A 23,390-nucleotide genomic window follows, 5' to 3' on the forward strand; every position below is an offset into this window, starting at 1 on the left:
TCCCCGCCCCCTCGCCCTCCCTCCGGTTCCGCCCCGCGGGTCCTCTGGCCCCGCCCCCGGTCCCGCGCTGCAGTGCCTTCCCCGCCGCGGCTCCGCCCGCCCTCGCCAAGCCGAGCAGAAGGCGGCGGCGGCGGCGGCTGCTGGAGCAGCCCGGGAGGAGGAGGCGGCGAGGATGGCGGCGGTGGCGTGGGCGCGGCGGAGATGAGCGCCCGCGGCCCCGGGCCCAGGGCGGCGCAGCCGGAGTGGGCTGGGGTCCCGATGCAGGCCCGAGGGGGGCCATGGGGCAGGTCCTGCCGGTCTTCGCCCACTGCAGTGAGTAGGGAGGCTGTGGCCTGTTGTGGGTCTCAGAGGCCCGAGTGGGGTCCTCCTGATATCCCCTGGGCGCTGAGCCGCAGGAGAGCCGAGGATGGAGGGAGGAGACGAAGGAGACAAAGGAAACTCTCCCCTCCCCCCCTGCGCTCTGGCAGCCGCGGGGGCAGCCTGACCTGGAGAACCCGGGTGAAACAGGGAGGAGATGGGGACAGTGGACCCCGGCGCGCAGGGCGCTGGGATGTGTCGCCCCGCCCAACCTCGGGATGAGGAGGTGCGCGGGGAGCTGTCCCCGGGCTCTGGTGCTGGCCGCAGCTGGCGGGGAGGGGGTTGAATAGAGGGGCAGAGCCAGGATGGAGAAGAGAGGTATGACTTCCCATTACCCACCCTCTTAGTCTACCCGAGAAGCAGCCCTCATCTAGCCCAAATTGTCCAATCCCCTGTCTCTGGAAAAGCCATCCCTGGGTTAGTGCTAGGACTCTTGGGTGTTCAGCAGGCTTTTCCACTCATTAGTGGTAATCCTGGGGAAGACCCACTCAGCTCCAGGCCTCTGATTCTCCAGCCGAAGTCGCGGGGTGGGGGCAGGGGGCGTCCTGTTTCAATTTCCAAACCTTATGTGCAGACATCACCTGTGTGCAGAGCCTCAACCGAGTTCTTAGGGGCTGGATTCCCAGTTGAAAATGCTTGGTCTGATCTTCCTGATCTCTAAGTCCAGAGCTCTAGCAGTCCGTGTTTACCATCCTCTGTCCCACACAGAGAGGTTCTGACAGCTGGGGATGGCAACATTCTCAGATCTAGCCACTTGCATGTCTGGAGTGTCCAGATGCCCCAATTCTAAGAATTTCAGAGTCTCATCCCAACATTCTAAGATCTTGTTCTTATCTCGCATTATAAAGTGAGTGCCTGCTGTTTGGTCTGTTCCCCACCCCACCCCTGCTAGTCTTCCTGTCATCTCCTGCCCTTTCTCCCCCTCACTTTGCTCCAGTCACACTGCTCCACTCACCATATATGCTAAGCATAGCGCCTGCCTCAGGGACTTTGCACTAGCTTTCCCCTCTGCCTGGAAAGCTCTTCCTAGAGGTCCTCATGGCTTCCTTACTTCATTCAGGCCTCTGTTCAAATATCATCTTAACAGAGAAGGTTTCGGGACCATCTTATCTGGCACCACCATCTTATTCAGCACCACCTCTCCTTCTCTCCTATTACCCTGATTATTTTTCTTCACACACTTATTAAGACCCTATGTCATATATTTACTTATGTATTGTCTGCCTCTCCCATAGGATGTAATCTCTATGAGGGCAGGACTTTTGTTTTGCTCATAGGTGTATTCCCAGGGCCTAGAAGAGTGCCTGGCACATAGTAGGCACTCAGTAAATGGTTGTTTAAAGAGTAAATTGAAACCTCCCAAGATCCTTAAGTTGAAGATTCTAAGATTAAGATTCCTGGGCTGGGGATGTGGCTCAAGTGGTAGCGTGCTTGCCTGGCATGCGTGCAGCCTGGGTTCGATCCTCAGCACCACATACAAACAAAGATGTCGTGCCCGCCGAAAACTAAAAAATAAAGATTAAAAAATTCTCTCTCTCTCTCTCTGTCTCTCACTCTCTCTTTAAAAAAAAAAAAAAAAAGATTAAGATTCCTGGACAGGAACTTACTTGTTAGACTCTGAGCCTCTGATAGCAGTGATGCTAAGATTTTGCAGTCTATATGCAGAATGTCCTGATCCTGTGGCTCAAAATATTCTAAGATTCCTTAAATCAGATCATCCTAGATTCCAGGACTGGCACTTCTGTGATTCAGAATTTATAAGCTTCTTAAGAGTCTTGATTTCTTTTCTTCTTGCAGAAGAAGCTCCATCTACAGCCTCTTCTACCCCTGATTCCACAGAAGGTAAGTGGATGGGTGGATATGAGGTGGGAACTGAAAGGGGCACCTGTGTAGGTCAGGATTCTGCTCACAGCCCTTCTTTGCCCAACAGGAGGAAACGACGACTCAGATTTTCGGGAGCTGCACACAGCCCGGGAATTCTCAGAGGAGGAGGAGGAGGAGACCACGTCCCAAGACTGGGGTACCCCCCGGGAGCTGACCTTCTCCTACATCGCCTTCGATGGTGTGGTGGGCACTGGGGGCCGTAGAGATTCAGCTGCCCGCCGCCCGCGGCCTCAGGGCCGTTCAGTCTCAGAACCCCGAGACCTGCCCCCTCAGCCCGGACTAGGAGACAGCTTGGAGAGCATCCCCAGTCTGAGCCAGTCCCCAGAGCCTGGACGCCGGGGTGATCCTGACACCGTACCTCCTGCTGGACGCCCTCTGGAGGACCTGAGGCTCCGGCTGGACCAGCTGGGCTGGGCTGCTAGGGGAGTGGGATCTGGGGAGGACTCCGCCACCAGCAGCTCCACCCCTCTGGAAGACGAGGAACCTGATGGATTGGAGGAGGGAGCGGCTAAGGAAGGTGAGGTGTCCAAGTTGGACCTAAGCCAAGAGGGGTGGGTGGTCTCTTGGGGCACCTCCAAGGAGAATACTCATGACCTTCTCTCTCTACTGTGCCAGAACTGGACCTACAACGCGGATTTTCTCAGTCCTCGCCACCTGAGGTCTTGACCCCCCAGCCCAGCCCCAGCTGTAGGACACCTGAGGCTGGCACTCCATCCCAACCAGGATCCCCAGATTCCAACTCTGGGCCTGATGAGCCCTCGCTGGCCGAGGAAGAGGAGCCATGGGGACCACTGGAGCCGGAGCCAGTCTTGGGACAGTGTCTCCATAGCAGGAATCAGTCAGAATTCACACTGCAGCCACACATTCTAGGTAAGCAGTGTGTGAGCAGATGCTCCCTTGGACTACAGCAGGCTAAATGTGGGAGGGCTGGAAGTTAAAGGGGCCAACCTGGCAAAGGAACACAGGACAGTGGGGAAATTAGCATAATTTCCCCTTAGCTGAGATTACCATTGGCTCCTTTTATGTAGTCACCCTCCCATTCCAGAAGTTAGCCCTCCTTCAAGCATTAGGACTGACTGCTAAAAATGAATCCTCCCTCTTTTGGACTCCGTACATGCCGATTGTGGACATGCCAAATCTCTGAAAATATAGGCTTTCTCCTGTATGCAATTCGTTTAATTTTTTATTTTGAAACAGGGTATTGCCAAGTTGCTCAGGGATTTGCTAAAGTACTGAGGCTGACTTTGAACTTGTGATCCTCCTGCCTCAGCCTCCCAAACTGCTGAGATTACAGGCAGGTGCCACTGCGCCCGGCTATGATATTTTTATAAGTAAATTCTACTCCTTTTAAAATTTTTCTCTTCCCTGACCATGTCTATTGACCAATTGTGAATAGACCCAGCCTTACTTTTAAACGTACTCGGCCTCCAGGAACCGCCATAGGTTGGTTGTAGACATCACTGTTCTTGGCTGTTTACAAAGAGTTCCAATTTTGGAATTGGCCACACCTCTATGGACAGCCATTGGCTGCGTACACAGGGGCTCCGCCTCTCTACTCCCTCCCTGCGGGTTCCACAAGTGGGCAAAATTTCTGAGAAGCAGTGGTGTCTGCAGCCTCTCCCTTAGAGTCAAGATGGGGAGTAAAGGTGGGTTTATGGGGCAGCCTGGGACTGGGGTTGGGGGACAGCGGAAAGGTACAGATGTGCCCTGATCTCGCCCCAATCTGGGGCAAGTTTCCTATTGGTCGGGGATTCCCCGGCACTGCAAGCTGGGGCTGGGGGGAGTCAGGGGGAGTCTAGGGAGGGCTTGGAGGGCTTGTGGGGTCCCCCTCTCCTCCAAGCCAGGGCTTTGAGGCTAGGGAGCAACAAGGTCCCCTCCCCCAGCTTCAGGCCCAGGCGGTGCTGTCACTCAGGGATTGGACAAGCCAGCACAGCTGCGAGCGCTAGGCCCCCTCCCCCCAGCATGCCTAAACTTAGGCCCCGCCTCAGGCGACCCGGCCCCTCCCCCACCTACTGGCCTGGACTTTGGGGAACCTGCCTGGCAGGGCTTTGCACTTGAGAGTGGGGGTCCTTTCCTATTTGGAGGTAAATGCCAGGATGGGTATAGGGAGAATACCGAAGTGAGAGGGCTGGTGTGGGGGTAGGATGGGTCAGTTTGATTTGGAGTGAGGGTGAGAGGATGGGGAGGGTCTGGAAGGAAATAGAAGACCACTGAGCTCACAGTTTGGGGCTGAAGTGAGACTGGGTTATTGGGAGGATGGTTGATGACAGTTGAAACCTTGGAGCCTGGAAGTCACCGATCAGGGCTCAGGCAAGGCTTGAGAGGTGAGTTAGCATCTCTGAAAGGGGTCAGAAATTTGAATTAGGGCTTAGAAAGGAGCATGGTATTATGAATATATTGAAGACTTAGGAAAACGTGTTGGTAAGACTGTCAAGGAGTTATCACTACATTGTCAGGCCGGCAAAAAAAAATAGGTTGTTGAAAAAGAACAACCTCCGTTGCCGGGCAGGATGTTGGGAAAAGATCACTCTTCTGTTGCTCTTGGAAATAAGACTTGTGAGTCTTGCTGGTAAGCCGCCTGACAAAATTCATGACATTAAAAAATACACAGCTGGTCCACACAGCAATGCCACCCCTGGGAGTCTATCTCAGAAATAGAAGCTCCAGGAGGTAAGAATATCTGTAGAAGAAGGGTGCTCGCCTCACTGTTGGGGTCAAGGGGAGGAGGGGTTAGGAAACAGAGTGAAAGACCCTGGGATAAGTATAGGATTCAGCAGAATGAAATGACTGAGGCGTTGAGATGGAGGTGCTTGCATGTAATCTTGGCCATAGGGGAGGTTGGAGCAGGATAGTGAGTTCCGGGCCAGCCTGAACAATTTAGCCAGACCCCAAATAAAAAGGGCTGGGGTGTATAGCTCAGTGGTAGAATGCCTGCCCCTGGGATTAATCCCCAGTACCTGGAAGGAAGGAAGAAAAAAAAAAAAAAAAGAATAGCCACACTAGGGGAAAGTCGCTTAGCTCTTAAAAACAATGAATTAAAGCTGGGCCCATTGGCGGATGCCTATAATCCCAGTGACTTTAGAGGTTGAGGCAGGAGGATCACAAGTTCAAGGCCAGCCTCGGCAATTTAAGCAGACTCTCAGTAACTTAGCAAGACCCTATCTCAAAAATGATTAATGAATTAACTTAAAAGGGCCGGGGGTGTAACTCAGTGGTAAATTGCCCCCCCCCCCCGTTAAATCCTCATTATCTGCCCCTCCTCCCCAAAAAAAGGAAATCCGTTTAGGGCTCAGACAGGTGCACTGTTAGAAGGCATGGTGCGGGTGTGGAACAGAAATGGGGATCAAGAGGTCAGACAGGCCAGATTCCAGCCGCAGCCTGATGCCTCCCCCTCCACAGTGGCGGACCTGCTGTACTGGAAGGACACGAGGACGTCAGGCGTGGTCTTCACTGGCCTCATGGTCTCCCTCCTCTGCCTCCTGCACTTTAGCATCGTGTCGGTGGCCGCCCACGTGGCTCTGTTGCTGCTCTGCGGCACCATCTCTCTCAGGGTTTACCGCAAAGTGCTGCAGGCTGTGCACCGGGGGGATGGCGCCAACCCCTTTCAGTGAGAACCCCTGACCCCAATTCCATCAGGCCCCAGCACTGGCCCTAAACCATGACCCGTGACCTCAAGTCAGGCACTAACTGGCATCTGGTACTGGCCCCGCCCCTTCTCATTCTAACTTTCTAGTCTGACCTGACTTTAAAGCGGGTTCTGACCCACAATCCTAATCTCTGGTCTTAACCTGGATCCCTTAATTCCTGATTCCTTCTTATGACCCCCATGTTGACCCCAGCCCTCTTCAAGTGGTTTCTTTGATTTGTCCTTTAGTCCTAACTGGTGTTGTCCCCAACCCTCATTATTGCCCTTGTTTGAGCCCCCCTCCTCCCACTCTGAGCCCCATGCACCCACTAACTCACTCCACACCCCTTTGTCCCATCAGGGCCTACCTGGATGTGGATCTGACCTTGACTCGGGAACAGACAGAACGTTTGTCCCAGCAGATCTCCTCCCACGTGGTTTCTACAGCCACCCAGCTGCGGCACTTCTTTCTTGTCGAGGACCTGGTGGATTCCCTCAAGGTGTCCTGAAGCCCCTGCCCACAGCCCTCCTGGGTTCCCAGCACTCATTTCTGGGAGGGGGATGGGAGGACCATGGCTGGGTAAGTTCCCAGCCCATAGACCCTGATGACCCTGACCTCACCCCCAGCTGGCTCTCCTCTTCTACATCTTGACCTTCGTGGGTGCCGTCTTCAACGGCTTGACTCTTCTCATTCTGGGTGAGCTGGGGTGTCTGTGGAGGGCAACATGGGGAGGTGGGTTGTGGAGTTTGATGGGGGATAAAGCTCCAGTTGGAGCTGTTGATCTCCCAGGAGACGTCTCCCCTGATCCCCGTCTCTGTCCTGCAGGAGTGATTGCTTTATTCACCGTTCCTCTGCTGTATCGGCAGCACCAGGTGCGTGTGGCAAGCTCCAGGGCCAAACACGGGTGGTAGGACAAACCTCCCTTCCAGAACCAGGTCCCACTTACAGATGTCCCAGCCAGACCCAGGTTTCTGGCTGCTGCCCTTCATCAGAACTAGAGTCTAATATGTCTAATATGCATCTTAGTTGATAGAACCAGGATCCAACGGACATGCCCCAACCCAGAGCAGATGGACTAACTCAGCCTCTGATGGTAGATCCAAAGTGTGATGGTAGCTGATGGCAGTTCCAAGGTCCAATTGGCATGTCCTAGCCAGAGAGGGCAAGACTAGCTGCCTCCTCTCTCTGCTACATCCTGGGGCTGAATAGCACTCATCCAGGCAGATGGGAGCATGCTGCCTCCCCCCCACCCCCTCATACTACTGAGACCGAAATACAGAGGCAGACAGATCAATGCCATGTAGCCTACGAATAGCTGGGTCTAACTGACACCCATCCCAGCCAAAGTCAGGCACCCTGATAAGTGCCTTCATTACCTGAAACAGTCAGGGATTGCCTCTCATGTCAGTCAAAATTGGGAGAGGTGATTGTAATCCCGACCACTGGAATGTCCAGGACAGCTGACATACATCCTATCCAGAGTCAGGCAGGTGGACTGACACTTCCTTCTCAGCCAGCTGAGAGCCAAATGATACATGTCCTGCCAGAGAGGTGGACCTAACTCACAGACTGGAGTCACCGAGACACACAGAGTCAGCTAACATTGTGAATTAAACTAATATTTAAATCAGTTCACTCAGGGACTCATTACTCTCTAAGGCTTTCCATACCTCACAGCACACGCAGTCGAACACAGACACAAACTCAAGGATCAACCAAGGTGCTGAGGGACAGAGGCTCACTTGGCAGATAGATACTTGCAGGTCTGACATCTCTGCCCCATGGGGAACATGGCCCAGCCACTGACCTTACACTTGAACCTCTGTCATCCAAGGGGACTTTATTAGAGTTGAAGATGGAGTGGTGGGCCACTCCCCACAGCTTCTGATTAAGAGGTGAACTGAAGAGAACTCCTTCCAATTCTTTCTTTTCCTCCTTGGTTTCCCCAGGCCCAGATCGACCAGTATGTGGGATTGGTGACCAATCAGTTGAGCCACATCAAAGCTAAGTAAGGGCCTGAGGCGGAGATGGACGGGAGGGGAAATGGGGAGCATGGGAACTTTTCCTTTTATCTTCCCAGACACTTGCATTGGTCTCTAAGTCTCTTGGGGCTACATGCCCCCTTCTCAGAGCAGGATGAGAGATGACTCCAATCTAGGCCATTAGGTGGAGGCAGGAGCTGGTCTGGGGTACTCGACTAGTTCCCCAGTTCAGTTTTCCCAGTCTCCATGGCCTTTGGCATCTCTGACCACACCTGGTGACCCCAAGCCGTTCTCCCTCAGGATCCGAGCTAAAATCCCAGGGACTGGAGCCCTTGCCTCAGCAGCAGCTGCAGCCTCCGGATCCAAAGCCAAAGCCGAATGAGAGGGGTGTCTCTGCCGAGGGACGCCTTCCCCCAACCCCAGCAGCTCTCTGTCCCAGTCCATCTCCTGGCTACCCCCACCCTCACCGCTCTTCGGCCTGAGCCATTTCCCAGTGGGTGTCAGGATCACTCCCCCTAGGGAAAGAGCTCAAATTGAGCGGCCAGGACTACATTTCCCAAGTGGCTCTGCTCTAGGAGTGTGGGGAAGACAAGGCACCTTGCCCGCGAGGCCTGCTGGGACTTGTAGTTGACTAGACAGGGCGCCGCCCTGCACTTCCGCGGTCCGGCCGCTGGAAGCGCTGTGAGGGGTTGGTGTCTCCAGGACACCGGTAGCCCCAAAGCAGGGGCTTTGCATGGGGCCCAAAGGAGGCCTGCGCTTGGATTTACACTGTAATAAAGACTCCTGTGGAAAACCAACGGCTCCTGTGCTTCAAGTCCCCTTCAGCTTTCACCTTCCTGCACTGGAAAGCACTTAAGTGACACTGCAGGAGAACGTCACCCATCTCTGCGGAAGAAGCCCCCTGCTTCCATCTGTTTAGAGTATTAAATGATCCAGGGAAGAGGCTGAGAGACCGCCCATTGCAGGGCTAATTGAGCCTTGGCAGCCACTTTCGTGCCCGTGCTGCAAGCAGACGTCACTAATGGAGCCCACGCTGCCTACTGTGCAGCCATCTCACCTGGGACCCAGGCCACTGTCCACTGACCTTGTGGAAGACTCCCTCACCCCACACACATACCCAAACCTCTTCCTCATCCTACCCGACTTCCAACTCAGGGACTTGCCCATGTCGTTACATCCCAGACCCCTGCCTCCCTCCAATACCTAATCAGTCAGGAGGCCGTGTCTAGGCGACCTCCCAAATGTCCTTCCTCACCCACTGCTCTCCGTCCCCATTGTCTTGGAACTACCTCCCTCATGACGTCTGTGAGCTGCGGGCTCCAAACCTAAACTGGGGGAGGAGGAGGAAGTCTAAAAATCCACGGATTTAGGATTGAATCTCAACTCCCCTACATCTTGGCTGTATGACCTCGACCATACATACTTTCACCCCAGTGGAAAACTGTCGCCCTAACTATACCTACATGTAAAGCCCTTGTTACCAGGCCTGGCGTATAATAAATGCTCAGTAAACAGAACCTGCCATTGTTAGTCATGACGTGGTTTCCCAAACTTTCAGCCCCTCTTGTCTTTCATGTCCCTTAAACCAACTGTTCTGCAATTTACCTGATATTTTTCTTTAAATTGATTAAGAAATAAAGCTGGGGCTGGGGAAGGGGGTGGTGCGCATACCTATAATCCCAGCGACTTGGGAGGATGAGGCAGGAGGATCACAGTTGGAGACCAGCTTCAGCAACTTAGACTCTGTCTCAAAAAATAAAAAGGACTGGGGAGGTAGCTCAGTGGTAGCACTTACCTAGCTATTCATGACCCTGGGCTCCATCCCCAGCACCACACAAAACTAAATAGAACAAAAATATTTTATAAAGAAATGTTATTTTGGGGGACTGGGATTGTGGCTCAGTGGTAGAGCACTTGCCTAGCAAATGTGAGGCATTGGGTCCGATTCTCAGCACCACATATAAATAAATGAATAAAATAGAGGTCCATCAACAACTAAAAAAAAGAAAAAGAAATGTTATTTCCTAATCAGCATAATACAGTGACATGGCTACATCAACATTTATAGCAGCTCACTTCAAAATAGCTAAACTATGCAACCAACTATGATGCCCTTCAACAGACGAATGGATAAAGAAAATGTGGTGTATATACACAATGGAATATTACTCAGCCATAAAGAAAATGAAATCATGACATTTGCCAATAAATGGATGGAATAGGAGACTATCATACCAAGTGAAATAAGCCAATCACGAAAAACTAAAGGGCAAATATTCTCTCTGACATGTGGATGCTAACATAATAAGGAAGGGAGAGGGAAGAAAAGTTCACTGATTAATCAAAGAGGAATGAAGGGAAGGGAGGGAGATGGAAATAAGAAAGACAGTAGAATGAATCAGACGTCACTTTCCTGTGTTCGTATATGAAGACATGACAGTTAACTCCACATCATGTACAACCACAAGAATGAGATCCTAATTAGAATAAGTTACACTCCGTGTATGTATAATATGTCAAAACATACTCTGCTGTCGTATATATCTAAAAAGAAGCCAAAAAAAGTTATTTCCCCACCTTGAAAGGAAGTCAGTATTACTTGCCAGAAATAGAAGAGTAAAGATAAACCCCAAAATATTAACATTTAAAATATCCATTCATGCATCACATAAATTCATATCACTTGCCACTAGAGGATGTGCCATTTTAGGAGACAGATAATGATATTCTAAGTACTAGTACAGGCACTGATTTTGTTTACAGGAGATGCCCAACTGTAGCTATCTAAAACAAAGGGCAGGGCTGGAGTTGTAGCTCAGCGGTAGAGCACTTGCTTGCATAGCATGTGTGAGGCACTGGGATCGATTGATTCTCAGCACCACCTATGAATAAGTAAATTAAATAAAGGTCCCTCAACAACTAAAAAATAATTAAGACAAAGGGGGCTCAGGGGGCTTTTCTTGAATCTGTATTTTCCAAGCAGGCACAATATTTTAAATTTCCAAGTTAAAAAGAATAGCAACATTTCTGAGATGCTATTATTCTTAGTTTTCTAAGGCAAAGTATTTTTTCTTCTATCAGAGAGCAGGGGAAGCCCCATGCGTGGCAGAGAGGACACACCTGTAATCCCAGGGATCCAGGAGACTAAAACAGTAGGATCACAAGTTCAAGGCCAGCTCAGCAATTTAAAGAGCTCCTCAACAATTTAGTGAGGCCCTGTCTCAAATTAAAAATGAAAAGGACTTGGAATTTGTCTGTTGAAAGGCATCAAAGTTGGTTGCATAGTTTAGCTATTTTGAAGTGAGCTGCTATAAACGTTGATGTAGCCATGTCACTGTATCTCAGTGGTGAAGAGCCTCTGGGTTTAGTTTCCAGTATTAAAATAATAATAATAATAATAATAATAATAATAATAATAATAATAATAATAATAATAAAGAAAGTCCGGGAAGAGGGGCTGGTTGAATTTTGGGTCCAGGAATAGCTAAAGCCCCAAGCCCATCCTTGGCACTCCACTTAAAAAAAAAAAAAAAAAAAAAAAGTTGAGGATGGAAATAAATTTTCTTGAGAGCCTCCCAGTTGCCTGACTCAATACCAGACGTGCATACTCATGGATTGAGAATGATTCATCCTGTGAGATCAGTGTATTAGAGCTCTACAGAGATGGGGAGACTGAGGCTCAGAGAAAAATAGTAAGAACGTTCTTTCATTCATCCTTTCAACGTTTTCTGAACATCTCCTACCTAGTGAAGCACCCCTAGGGACTAGGGTTACAGCAATGAACAAAAAGTCCCCAGTTCCATGGAGCTGATATTGTCCCGGGAACGGACAATAGGCATATAGACATGGAGCAAGTGGTGATGGAGGTGATGGAGGTGATGGAGGGGAAGGGGAGAGAGTGACAGGGCTTGCTATTTTAAACTGGGCAGTTGGTGTTAATATTTGAGCAGAAGCCAGAGTGGAAGGAGGCGGCAAGTACATGGAGAAAAAGAAACCGAGGCTGGGGGACCCGGAAACAAAAGGAGGAAGCGCGACTGGTGTGAGCAGCAGGACAGCTGCATGCCTGGAGCCAAGTGTAGGGGGGGAAATAGGAGATGGGGTTAGAGGGCAGAAAGGGGGTTACATCGTAGGGATTTGTAAACCAGGGAGAGAACTTTGACTTTTACTCTGAGCTGGAAGTCATGGGAGAATTTCATGCGAGCGAATACTATTGCTGTCAAGGAATCACTGATTTGTTTTCTAAAAAATCACCTTTTTTGTACTAATAATTATAATGGCATGGGTTCAATTCTCCCAGGTGCATGGGCTGCGTGAACTGGGATGTGGTATTATTCGTCTCTGAGCCTCAGTTTCCCTTACCATAACACGCAGGTGTAGAAATTGATGATCTCTAATGTCTCAATGCAATGGGACAATATGTCTATCATTCCCAGAAGTTAGCACAGTGCCTGGGAGTCAGTAGAAGCTCAATAAAGTTCACGAAGAGCTCTGAAATCCCCCCGCAGTTACACAAGGGAACAGCAGGCGTCGCACTAGCCCTATAGCTGCCTGCATGGCGTCTCTGGAGTTGGGCTAAATCATGCTATGTCAGGAACTCACTCAATTTTCTGCAGAAGAATTGGGATTTTTCCGGGAATAGAGCTTCTGGGCTTCGAATTTTGAGTTTGTTCTCTTTATAACACTGACTTTTCACTTTGGAAAAAGGAACTCCTGTCCCTTTAATAACTGGCCAGGTCCCGGGGAGCTGATTCCCAGCATGCAAGGCGCCATGTAAATTAGGCAATTTCCATTATGAGTACTATTGATGCCATAACTTAGAAAAAAACTTGTAAAAAGACCCCCACTGCGATAAGAGGATCCACATAATTTATGGGTCTTGTAATTCATTATCCACTTCATGGCGGAGTTAAATAACCATGACCCTAAAATGTAGACTTTTTAGTACTTTATATAGCTTCGAGGGAGGTAGGTTTCTCGCCCGGATGATCCTCAGTGGTCTGGGGTGCAGGCTTCAAACCTGTAGCTGTCTAGCGACAGAGTGGTTCAATTCCACCTTTCGGGCGTGTGGTCCTGACCTCTTTTTTCAATTCCTCCAAATTAAACTCCAGCGAGTGTTTTATCCTAAAGAACTCTCCTTCTGCCAGCACCTAGATGTCGCTGCAGTTTTCTACTTCGCAATTTATTCTCTTTCCACCCGCGTCTCTCTGTTTACTTTTCCCCGGGAACATAAAACATGATTCTAGAAGATGAATAACATTTCATCTATATAATCCTAGAATATTTGCAATTTGGGATTTACTTTGGATTGTTCTCTTTCACTGGCTCATTCATTTAGTCGTTTGCTCACTTATTTATTGAATCATTCACGCACTTATCCGGATGGTGCTGGGGACACGAGGGTGATGACAACCCTAGCCCTGACTTCTTGGTGCAGCCAGTCCAGTGGGGGCAGACAAACACGAAGCAGTCACGTATTGTACAAGTAATGAACAACTGCAAAGGTGATAGCTACCGGCAAAGGTAGAGAAAGAGGGCACCTAACAGGGAGACCTCACCTGGTGAGGAGGCAGGGGAACATTCCAATAGATAAGTGAAGGACGGGAGGGGTGAGCTATAGAATGGGAAGTGGTCTAGGTCAGGGATCAGGGTGGACCCAATAAAGGCCTTAGGGGAATGGTAACAACTGTACCTTTATTATCACGTGGCATGCACAAGCCCCCTGACTGAGCAGGACAGCCCCATTCTGCAGATGAGCACATTAAGTCTCAGGCAGTTGAAGCATAATTTCCGAGGTCAGGTCATCACACCCAGCTTTGGTAGACCCCTGGGCTATTTACTCCTGCCCCGTGTTGTCCTTGGAAAGCAAGCCACTCCACAAATCCTGCCTGTTCTGCCTTCTAAATGTCTCTTGAATGCTTCCTCTTCTCTCTATGCCACTGCCCTGGGCCTCTTCCAAGCCTTTCCTCACAGCCCCGGCAGCCTACTCTCCAGGCTTCCTCCTCTCTTCTAGCCACTCTTTTTTTTTTTTTTTTTTGTACCAGTTGTTGAACCCAGGAGTGCTTAACCACTCAGCCACATCCCCAACCCCCCCCCCTTTTTTTTTTTCTATTTTATTTAGAGACAGGGTCTCAATAAGTTGCTTAGGACCTTACTAAATTGTTGAGGCTGGTTTTTAATTTGTGACCCTCCTGCCTCAACCTTCTGAGCCACTGGATTTACAAGTGTGCACCACCCCAGCCACTCTTAACCTGGTGACTAGAGAAATCAACCTAGAGCACAAATCTGCCCCAACCTAAATCTCAAAACCTGCCATGGCTCTCTAATGTCCTCAAGATCTAAATTCCACAGCCTAAAATTTAATTACATGAAGAAACAGGCACTTGCTGACCTCTTGCTCCACACCCTTGGCTGTAGTCACCATGAACACCCAGCTCCCTCGATGGAAATGTGAAGTATGTATGAAGCCTCCCCCCCAACACCACAAGCAGATCTCTGCACCTGCTAATTTGTTGGCCTCAGTCTTTTCTCATCACTTTCTGTACTCTCCATTTGTCCTCTAGAACTCTGCTGTCCACTCCTCCAAGAAGTCTTGCTGAGCTCCCTTAGCCCCATAGATCCCCCCAGCCCTGTTTACTTGTGTTGTCCCTGTCTGGGGACTAGTCTGTATCCCCCACTGGACCGTGAGTCTTAGGCGGGCAGGGCCTGGGGCTTGGTCTTTGCAGTATCCCTAGTGAAGGTTCTTATCACATTTTTTTTTTTTTACATTTTTTAGATTAATTAAAATTAATTCCAGTCTGGTGCAGGGGTGCACACCTGTAATCCCAGCTACATAGGAGGCTGAGGCAGGAGGATTGCAAGTTCCAGGTTAACCTGGGCAATTTAGCAAAACTGTATCTCAAAAAATAAAAAGGAGGGGCTGGGGATGTGGCTCAAGTGGTAGCGTGCTTGCCAAGCATGCGTGCGGCCCGGGTTCGATCCTCAGCACCACATACAAACAAAGATGTGTCCGCCGAGAACTAAAAAATAAATATTAAAAATTCTCTCTCTCTACTCTCTCTTTAAATAAATAAATAAATAAATAAAAATTTAAAAAAATAAAAAGGACTGGGATGTAGGGGTATAGCTCAGGGATACAGCACCCCTGGGTTCAAGCCTCAGTAATTAAAAATAAATAAATATTCTCTTGTTTATTCATTTACTAAGAAATTTAAGCCTGATGCAGGGGCACAAGAGGATTGCAAGTTCAAAGCTAGCCCCAGTAACTTAGGGAGAATTTCCACAACTTAGTGTCTCAAAATAAAAATTAAAAAGGGCTGGAGATGTGGCTGGGTAGTTAAGCACCCCTGGGTTCAAAAGAAACAACAACAAAAAATTCAAGTGACCTGCCAGCCCCTCCATTCCCAGATTGCTTGTTGCCATGCAGTAAAAGAGGGCTAGGATTTTGCAGTGGGGAATCTCCACTGTATCTTTGAAAAGAGAAAATGGCAATTATTTATTTATTTATTTATATTTAGCTCTGGATCCAGCTCTAACCCAAAAGCAATGGTCACACAGAAACAAAGGAAACTCATCTCGAATGCAAGAGATCCAAGATTTTGTAGTTCATATAATCCTGGGATCTCTGTTCCCAGCCTGAATGGTCTTCGTTTGTGGGAGGTTGGGATTTCTAAAACCTCTCCTATGGAAGGTTTTAGCTGCTCAACTTTTGCTTAAGCTATCAGGCATCCAAGTTTACAGTTTCCTGGAAATTCCTCCCCCACCAGGACACCTCTGAAACCCATCAGCACATCAGTTCCTCACAGCTAATATTCTGCCTCCTTACTTTTCCTAATAGGAGGCACAGTCTGTGTGCATGGGAAGTCTTCCTCACTGTCCAGCCTCCTTCCATCCTGCTGTAGGAGCTCCTGTGTGTGTGTGTGTGTGTGTGTGTGTGGTCTTCCTAGCAATCTAACCTTACTTTCTCCTGCTGAAAGGAAGCCAGGTAATGGATGCCAAGAGAAAATAGACACAGAAGCCTGGTGCATGCATTTTTAAGATATTTTTTATTGGCGACAGTGCAGAACCAAAGGGGGAGGGGAGCAGTCCAGTGGCAGCCTGCCCCAGCCCCCCGGGTCAGGTGCAAAATACAAAAGATCCACAAATACAGCATGGAGTAGGGGTTGGGGAGTCAATAAATTGTGATTGGCAGGGGCAGGCCCCGCACAAAGTCTCACACTCGCACCCAGAATTCTCAATGATACAGATCGTACAAATCTACCATCCCTCAGCTTACTCACAAAAATGAAATCTCATGTCCCCAACAAACCCAGAGTCAGCAGACAGCTGGAGGATCAGGGACAGTCAGGAAGAAGACAGGTGGACATGGCCAGAGAGAGAAGACACTGTGGAAGGCCGTCAGGGACTGTCAGCACAGCCAGAGGGGCCTGGACAAGAAGGGAGACGTCTGATAGACAGCCAGACAGACGGGTTCAAAGTTTCCAGAAGCAGTCCAACTCCACGGCACGCTGGTAAATGCAGAAGCGCTCACACACTCGCACGCGCGCACACACACACACCCATATATAATATATTTATTTATACATAATAGATATAAGTGCCTTTCGGAAACCAGGAAAGGGATAAATAGCTCGGGAGGGTCTGGGCCAGGGCCGGACACGGGTCGGCCATGGAATGTGTGGTCCATGCAGCACGGAGGGGGCGGGGCCACCCCCCATATTAAAAAATAGAAATTTGCCTCACGATGAAATTCCCATGAGGTGAAGCACAAGGACGGGCGGGAGGGAGAGCCGGACCCAGATGGGCTGCAGTGGCCGGGGGAAGGGAGGGTGGCAGCCCGGCCCCTCCAAGTTGGCCAGTCCCAAAACATTGGGGGTCGGGGGCCAAAGCCTCAGCCCTTAAAACTTCTCCCGAGAATGCCGAGCCCCTCGCTCCCCTTCTGGAGAGGGAGGACGTGGGGCGCCGAGGGCAGGGAGAAGTTGGCGTCCTAGGCTGGGGAAGGAGGCAGGGCCTTCAAGAAGGCCAGGGCTCTGCCCAGGGTCCTGAGGAGAGAGGCCAAGGGCACGGATCACTGTCAGCCCCCCTCGAATCTGTCACCCCTTTGGATCTAACTCATTGTCCCGGGGAGAAGGAGGCGGTGGGGCAGGGGAGACCCACGGAAGGCTTTGGGGGGGCCGGGCTTCTGCCCGCCCGGCCTGCCCCCCATCGCCGGCTCATTCACAGTATACAGCAGTCCAGCAGGACGGCGGCGCAGCGCCCCCTGCTGCCGGAAACCAGAAAGGCCCAACAAGGACGGCCGGGCGGCTGGAGGAGGGGCTGGGCACAACACTGCAATGCAAAGGGGGCTGGCCACCGGCTGGGCCGGGGCCTGGGCTGGGTCCCAGGAGGCCGGAAAGTTCCATCCTGCCCAGTTTTACCGGGAGGGAGCGGCCGGACGGTCAAGGAAGAAGTTCACATTTCAGATTAGGTCTGGGGGGAAGCAGGTTTTCAGAGAGGCCATCGGCTTCCCCCTAGGGGGACTCAAATCTGCCCAGAGGAGGCTCTAACCTCGTGGAAACGTGGGGTGGTTAAGCCAAGGCCGGGGTGCTGGGGGAGCAGACTGGCCAGCCCCCTCAAGGGTGGGCGTGGAAGGGCCGGGGGAGTGTGGCAATTCCTTGTTGGGCCTCCCTGCGCGCTCCAGCCCCGCCCCGCAGCCCTCCGCCCTCCCGCAGCGCCCTTCTCTTGTCCCACGCCGGAAGTGGGCGTCCCCCCCCATCCCCAGAGGTTGGATTGAAGTGACAGGACCAACAGGTATCTGGGGGTATCCATTCCCTCCCCATCCCCTGTCCCCAAAGTCACCAGCTCTCCCGCCGGCCTCGCCGGGGCACAGAAACAAGAGGCCCGCACAAAACCCAAGGAGGTCCTCCTGTCCGACGGCAGTGGCGGCAGAGGGTCAGACAGAAGAGTCAGGGAGGCCACACGCCCTCTTTGTCTCTTCCCCTCTCTCCTCCTCGTCCAAATCTCTCTCCCTTGTGGGACTGTTTGTTTGGTTTGTCTAAAGAGTTCACAGAGCAAGAAGGGAGGGCGAGTTCAGGGGGTCGGAAGGCTGGTCACTGCCGCTGGTGCGTTGGGCGCTGGCGAACGCGGAGACCTCCGGGCAGGTGAGGACAAACGAGGAAGTGTACGAAGGGTTAACAACGGGGAAAGGGTCGCCGAGGACTTGAACTTCACTGTGTGTAAAGAGAGAAGCCGTCAGGTTGGGGGGTGCGTCTTGGCTGGTCTGGAAGGGCAGGGGCGGTGGTGGCGGGGGCGGCAGCAGCCAGCTGTAACCATCTTCCTTAGCGGATGCTGACCCCGGCAAATCTCTCACCTCCGCCAGCGGGCCGGGCCCGGGCCCCTCTTCGTAGGGGATCTTGCAGCCCGGTTTGTGGGCCACCAGCACAAACTCCAGACGTTCCTTCTCCTTTTGGAGCTCGGCGATCTCCGACTCCAGTTCTGCCTTTTCTTCCTCCAGCTGATCTGTCTCCTGAGGCCCCGATGCCAGGTCAGAGGAGAGAGGGAGGAAAGAGCAAAGGTATGTCAGTGACTAGAGAAGGTGGCTCCAGGCTCCCCATGGACTTGCTGCTGAGCCTGAAGCTGCAGCTCCCGACAGAAAGGAAACCCCCTGAGACTGGAGTCCTAGTGTCCTTCAGTATAGTCTCCGTTTCCTCTTGCAAGTCTCAGTTTCCCCATGTGCCCAATGGATGGCTGGGAAAGAGGCCAGGTGCACAGGAAGCACTCAGAGGTTTGTTGAGTGAATAAACAATTGTTATGGGGTTTTTAATGTCATCCCTGCTGTTACCCCTTCCTCCCCAACTCCCAGGGAAGAGATCCAGTAGGAAAGTAGAGAATTTCCCTGGATTTCTCAAGGGGTAGCAGAGCACTCTGTAAGCATAAAGTAGGGAATTCTCAGGCTGAGATTGGGCATAGAAAGGAGTGGGTTTGGGTGAATGCCACCAGCCCAAGTTCTGGAGAACTGTGGGTAGCTGGAGCAAGAGATGGGCATTTGACATTCAGTAAAATAATTAATTTCACAGATTCTCCATAATGTTCAAAGTAAAAGGGGCGTGGAACATTTGTTGAGGGGTTGAAGAAAGGGAGAAACTGAGGCAAAAATGTTTTGCATGCCCATGACCAAATGCAGAAATGACTGGAGCTCCCCTCCAGGTGGGAAGAAGGCCAGGAGAGAGGTGCATGGGGTCATAAATCAGAGAAGCGAGGGAGTGGCCAAGAGTGGACACAAGTAGGTAGGAAACTCTGTGGCCAGGGCCACCCCATCTGGCCTCACTGTCCCTAGACCCATGTGTTTTCATGCCAGGATGAGACACAGCTGGAGGCAGGGGACATAGAATGGGGAGAGAGCCCTCAGCACACCCTCACTGCACCCAGGTACCATCCTTACCGCCTGCAGCCGGTCAGTCAGCTCCCTCCTCCGGTTCCTACATTTAGCTGCTGCCAACTTGTTCCGTTCCCGGCGAACCCTTCGCTTCTCCTCTTCCTCTGGGGTAAGCTGAGTAGGGGAAATACAGGCCATGAGTTTTGGGGACCCAGCACATGTTCTAAATCCATGCCAAACCTCCTCTTCTTCCAGAACCCCCAAGAACCCAAATAGGACCCTCTACTAAAGCAAGAATGACAGGGTTGCTGCAGCCTTGAGGCCTTAGCAGACCACCATACAAAGTTCCTGCATCTCTTGCTTTCTCCCCCATCAGGCCAACTCCTGATGCCCCATGCTCACCGTTTCCTCTCGGGGTCTCCTAGGCCGGGCTCGGGCTGGACGGACAGGCCCAGGTCCGCTTGTAGTTCCGCTGGTTGAAGGCCCGCCACTGCCACTAGCTCCGCCACTGCTGTAGCCACTTATGCCTGGTGTGGAGTAGCTGGTTCCTGGCATGTCGTAGGGGTCTACTGCCGGGGGCTGGGAAGCCAGTGGCTGTCCCTGGGACTGGGCCATGGAAGAGATGAGGGTGGGTTGCACGAGCCACTGGAGGTCCTGGCTGGTTGTGATCGCGGTGACCGTGGGCACGAAGGAACCGGGCATTTCCCCCAGACCGGCGCACTCCTACGGGGTGACACATACACACACAGGCGTAGACACACAAACAAAGACACCGACACACACACACCCAACACACATAACACACACCGACCCCGTGAGTGAGCACAGGGTGAGCGGGTGTGGATGTGTGTGTCACAGGCAAAAAGCCACAACACCCACCCTTCCACTACACCGTGACGCAGTGGTTAATGAGAGGATTTCTGCTCAACTGGCTTCTACCTCCTCCTTCTTCCTCGGGGAAAGGTTGCACGGTTCCAGCGGGTGGTGAATCACACCCCGGGTTGGTGACTCTTAGGTGTGGGGGGTGGGGAGGAGGCTGGACACAGCCGGGTGACAGAACCCCGGGACGGAGCCACAGCCACACACACAGCCACAACACCCCACCCCCACCCCAGAGGCAAGGGGAGGGAGAGGGAGAGGCCTTAGACCAAGCCTTCCTCTACACACACACACATACACACACCCCTCTGTGAGAGGTCTCAGGCAGGGGCGGGGATCCCAGTTAAAACGGTGGTGGGGGACAGGCCTAGGAGTTGAGAGCAAGTAACTGCCTCTCCCTAGTGAGACCGTGATAGACAGGTTAAGGTAGACGGACAGGTACAGAAAAGTGACAATCGGGCTCCCTCAGACTTTCGCGGAGAGGGAAGGGTGTATGACCCGAGCCCCCAAGCCCTAGCAGCGCTCATCGCCCACCCACCCGCAAGTGGAATCCTAGAATTGCTCTTTAGGCTGAACTACTCTCCCGGGGGGGCGTGGTGAGGGACGGGCTGGCTCGTCAGCCAATCAGCGCTCTGGGAACTCAGGGGGGGCGGAGCTCCTGGAGACCACCTGCCTGGTTCCCCTCCCGCTAGCGGTTCTAGTTTTGTCTTCAGACACACTAGATGAGCCGGGTGTCCAGAGCAGAAGGAATAAAAGAGTTTCTCTGTGTGCCTGGAGACGAAGGTGACAAGCACCATATCTCCCGAAAAAACGCCGGCACACAAACAGACACCTCCTGCTTCTGAGAGCAGAGGGGCCAGATCCCCGCAAGGTCCTCTCAGACCCATTGGATCGCAGAGAAGTCGCTCTAGTCGCGACACGAGTCCCCTCGCTCTCTCCCTAGAGTTCTGTAAGAGACCCTAGCGCTGAGGAACCACGGGTTCCGGGGACACAGAGGGGGAAGGGAACTGAGCCCTACAAATAGGAAGGGAAAGTTGATTGGCCAAAGCTTGCGCTGCGGCGACCAATCGGAACGCCAGGCTGCCCCCTCCCTTAGCAACGTGGCCTCGGCGTTCCAAAATAGAACGCTCCCGGGACGTCAGGGGCGGGGCGGACGAAGGGGGCGCTGCGCGCCGTGCGTGCCCCGCGTCAGACGGAGGATTCCAGCGCGTCAGCCGTTACGCACGGGTCCCCCGTTACGTATCCGCGCAGGAGGCGGAGGCAGCGTAGCTGAGGGTTCGAGACCCGCTTTCCCGACTAGATGGAGGGCGATCGGGTGTTAGAATCAGCGCTCCGAAGGAGGCGAAAAGAAGAGGAAGCTACTGGTAGCTTCCCCGGGTTTTCTCCTCTAGCGTAACTACGCTAGCTTCAGGTTGGGAATCTAAGCCGGGGACTGTCCGGAGCCGGCTAAAAGTTCTGAGCTCTGCTGCGGCATACACGTTGCACTGACTGGAGTACACCCTCCCCCCCCGCCAACACACGCCTCAAAGCTTGCCCAGCTGCATTCCCTCCCCGCGCTTCGCGCACAGGACCAGTTGCAAACATCTCCCGATTCTTTGCAGTTTGCAAAGTGCACCGTAAGCCAATTCAGATCCTGGGTTTTGGCGCGGCTTTGATGGGTGGCGGGTGTTCGCGGCACCCTAGACTTAAAGTATAAGACCTACAAAGCAGTACCTCTATCGTCTAGGACTTACCTGGGAGGCGGCGGCGGTGGGTGGACTGCCGAAGGAGTCCACTGAAGACAGATACTGAGATTCGGCGGAGGGTGAAGAGCTGCACCGGGAGCCGGAGTCGTAGTCTCCGGGAAAAGCCTGAAACATTTCCCTGGGCACAGGGGGGGCCCTGTGACCACGCTGAGGTCGCCGGGAAGCCAAGGCTATGGCCGGGTGGGTAAGTAAGGTGCGATTCCGGGGTGAGCCGAGGCCGTCCCCAAAGTATGCTGTTCGGTGAAGCTCGGAAGGGCCTTCGTCCTGCTCCAACAGTGGCAAAGTTTCTGTGCAGTCCTTCTTAAGTGTACAGACCCCTACAGGATGCCGCTGCACCTCCTGAAAGTCCAGGTTCCGTAGGACCCAGGAGCAAGCGGGGATCGCTCCCCCAGAGGCCGAAAGCGCTGCCCGCTGTACAGAACTCGCTTCAGGTGCGGTCTCTTCCACGCGTCCGGAGAGTCTCACGGGGGAGGGGAGAAATAAAGAAGACGAAAAAAGTCGCTCCTCCAAAATAAACGAAGAAATATCTAGAAGAATTCTTCCAAAAACTTTCTTTCCGGAAAAAAATTAATTTCACGATCCTCAAGAAGAAGAACCACAATAATCAACTCCCCAAGTCCAGGCTCGGCGTGTCTCTGCCGTGGCGGTAGCTCTCAGTCTTATGAATGAAGCCCAGAGCCGCCAGCCTGTATTTATATGCCCGAGACCCGCCCCCTTGCTTACGTCACTAGCTCCGCGCTTCGCAAACTTCCCAAAATTTCAGTCCGGGTTAAACAGAGCCTCGCGCTGACCATCAAGGGGTCTTTCTTAGCTTCGACCTGCTCACTTGTATGACCTTTGGAACCTCTGGGGTCTCGGGGGCTACGTTCCGGACCCCTCGGCGGGAGGGGATCCCGGCCCCGCCTCCCCGGAGTTCCTGTGACGCAATTAGCCATATAAGGAGCTCGGCCGGCGCGGCGGAGTGTTTGTTTGGTATCCTAGCAATGACGTCAGAGGGAATCCCTCGCTCGTTCTCGGTGAGCACCCTGTGTGCCTGCGGAACCCGCCCGCGCCTGCGCAGTGCTAAGCCGCCCCGGGGGCTGGTATTAATAGGCGCTTAAATTGTCCCGGGAAGGCCGGTGCTGACCCTGGTGTGGGAGGCCCCCAACTTAAGGGTCTTCTTTACTTCTGGCGCCCCCACCCGCCCGTCTGCAGCTGATGCAGCGCCCCCACTCGATAGGAAGAGCCGATCTCCAAAAGGAGACCCTAATTAGTGTGGTGTAGCCACGTAGGCGGGGAAACTGAGTCCCAAGCGGGATTGGAATCGCTGTGATGCTCCAGGTGAAAGTGGAGGTGGGGTTCAAGTCCCGGGGCTAGTCTCAGCTTCTGCCCTGACTCTCTGAGCTTGGGAAATGTTTCCCCTCTCTTGACCTTCAGCTGCGCTTTTCCCTGCTGAGCGAAGGGTGTGTGTTTGGGACCTGGCTGGCCTCCTCGGGGTCCCGCTTTTGGAAGGCATGCAGGTTTGGAGTAAATAAGGACGAAACCGGGTGAGACCTCTGGCCGATGGTGTTGGTGGCTTCTCCCTCCT

The 23,390-nt window shown here is 52.4% G+C and overlaps 2 protein-coding genes across 5 annotated transcripts; one reads left to right on the forward strand and one right to left on the reverse strand.

Moving 5' to 3' along the window:
* The first annotated feature begins 143 nt into the window (after positions 1–143).
* RTN2 (reticulon 2) lies at positions 144–8,642 on the forward strand. 2 transcript variants are annotated; one of them, XM_081273465.1, is made up of 10 exons: positions 144–312; positions 2,155–2,199; positions 2,288–2,758; positions 2,857–3,111; positions 5,641–5,848; positions 6,228–6,366; positions 6,494–6,563; positions 6,693–6,739; positions 7,817–7,875; positions 8,150–8,642. In XM_081273465.1, exons 1-10 carry the CDS (start codon positions 279–281, stop codon positions 8,229–8,231), a joined length of 1,410 nt encoding a protein of 469 aa, XP_081129591.1. In that variant the 5' UTR covers positions 144–278; the 3' UTR covers positions 8,232–8,642. The 2 variants fall into 2 exon arrangements, with proteins under 2 accessions (XP_081129591.1, XP_081129592.1); XM_081273466.1 differs by lacking the exons at positions 144–312; positions 2,155–2,199; positions 2,288–2,758; positions 2,857–3,111 and adding an exon at positions 3,742–3,887.
* Positions 8,643–15,894: 7,252 nt separating this feature from the next.
* FOSB (FosB proto-oncogene, AP-1 transcription factor subunit) lies at positions 15,895–22,490 on the reverse strand. 3 transcript variants are annotated; one of them, XM_081273478.1, is made up of 5 exons: positions 21,812–22,490; positions 19,602–19,922; positions 19,266–19,373; positions 18,195–18,350; positions 17,916–18,054 (listed from the first exon to the last, which is right to left on the reverse strand). In XM_081273478.1, exons 1-5 carry the CDS (start codon positions 21,935–21,937, stop codon positions 18,052–18,054), a joined length of 714 nt encoding a protein of 237 aa, XP_081129604.1. In that variant the 5' UTR covers positions 21,938–22,490; the 3' UTR covers positions 17,916–18,051. The 3 variants fall into 3 exon arrangements, with proteins under 3 accessions (XP_081129603.1, XP_081129602.1, XP_081129604.1); XM_081273477.1 differs by having other exon boundaries at positions 15,895–18,350; positions 19,602–19,805; XM_081273476.1 differs by having other exon boundaries at positions 15,895–18,350.
* Between the last annotated feature and the right edge of the window lie 900 nt (positions 22,491–23,390).

This window comes from Spermophilus citellus (genome assembly GCF_964194105.1).
Source record: "Spermophilus citellus genome assembly, chromosome: 18".
In the NCBI taxonomy this organism is placed as follows: Eukaryota; Metazoa; Chordata; class Mammalia; order Rodentia; family Sciuridae; genus Spermophilus; species Spermophilus citellus.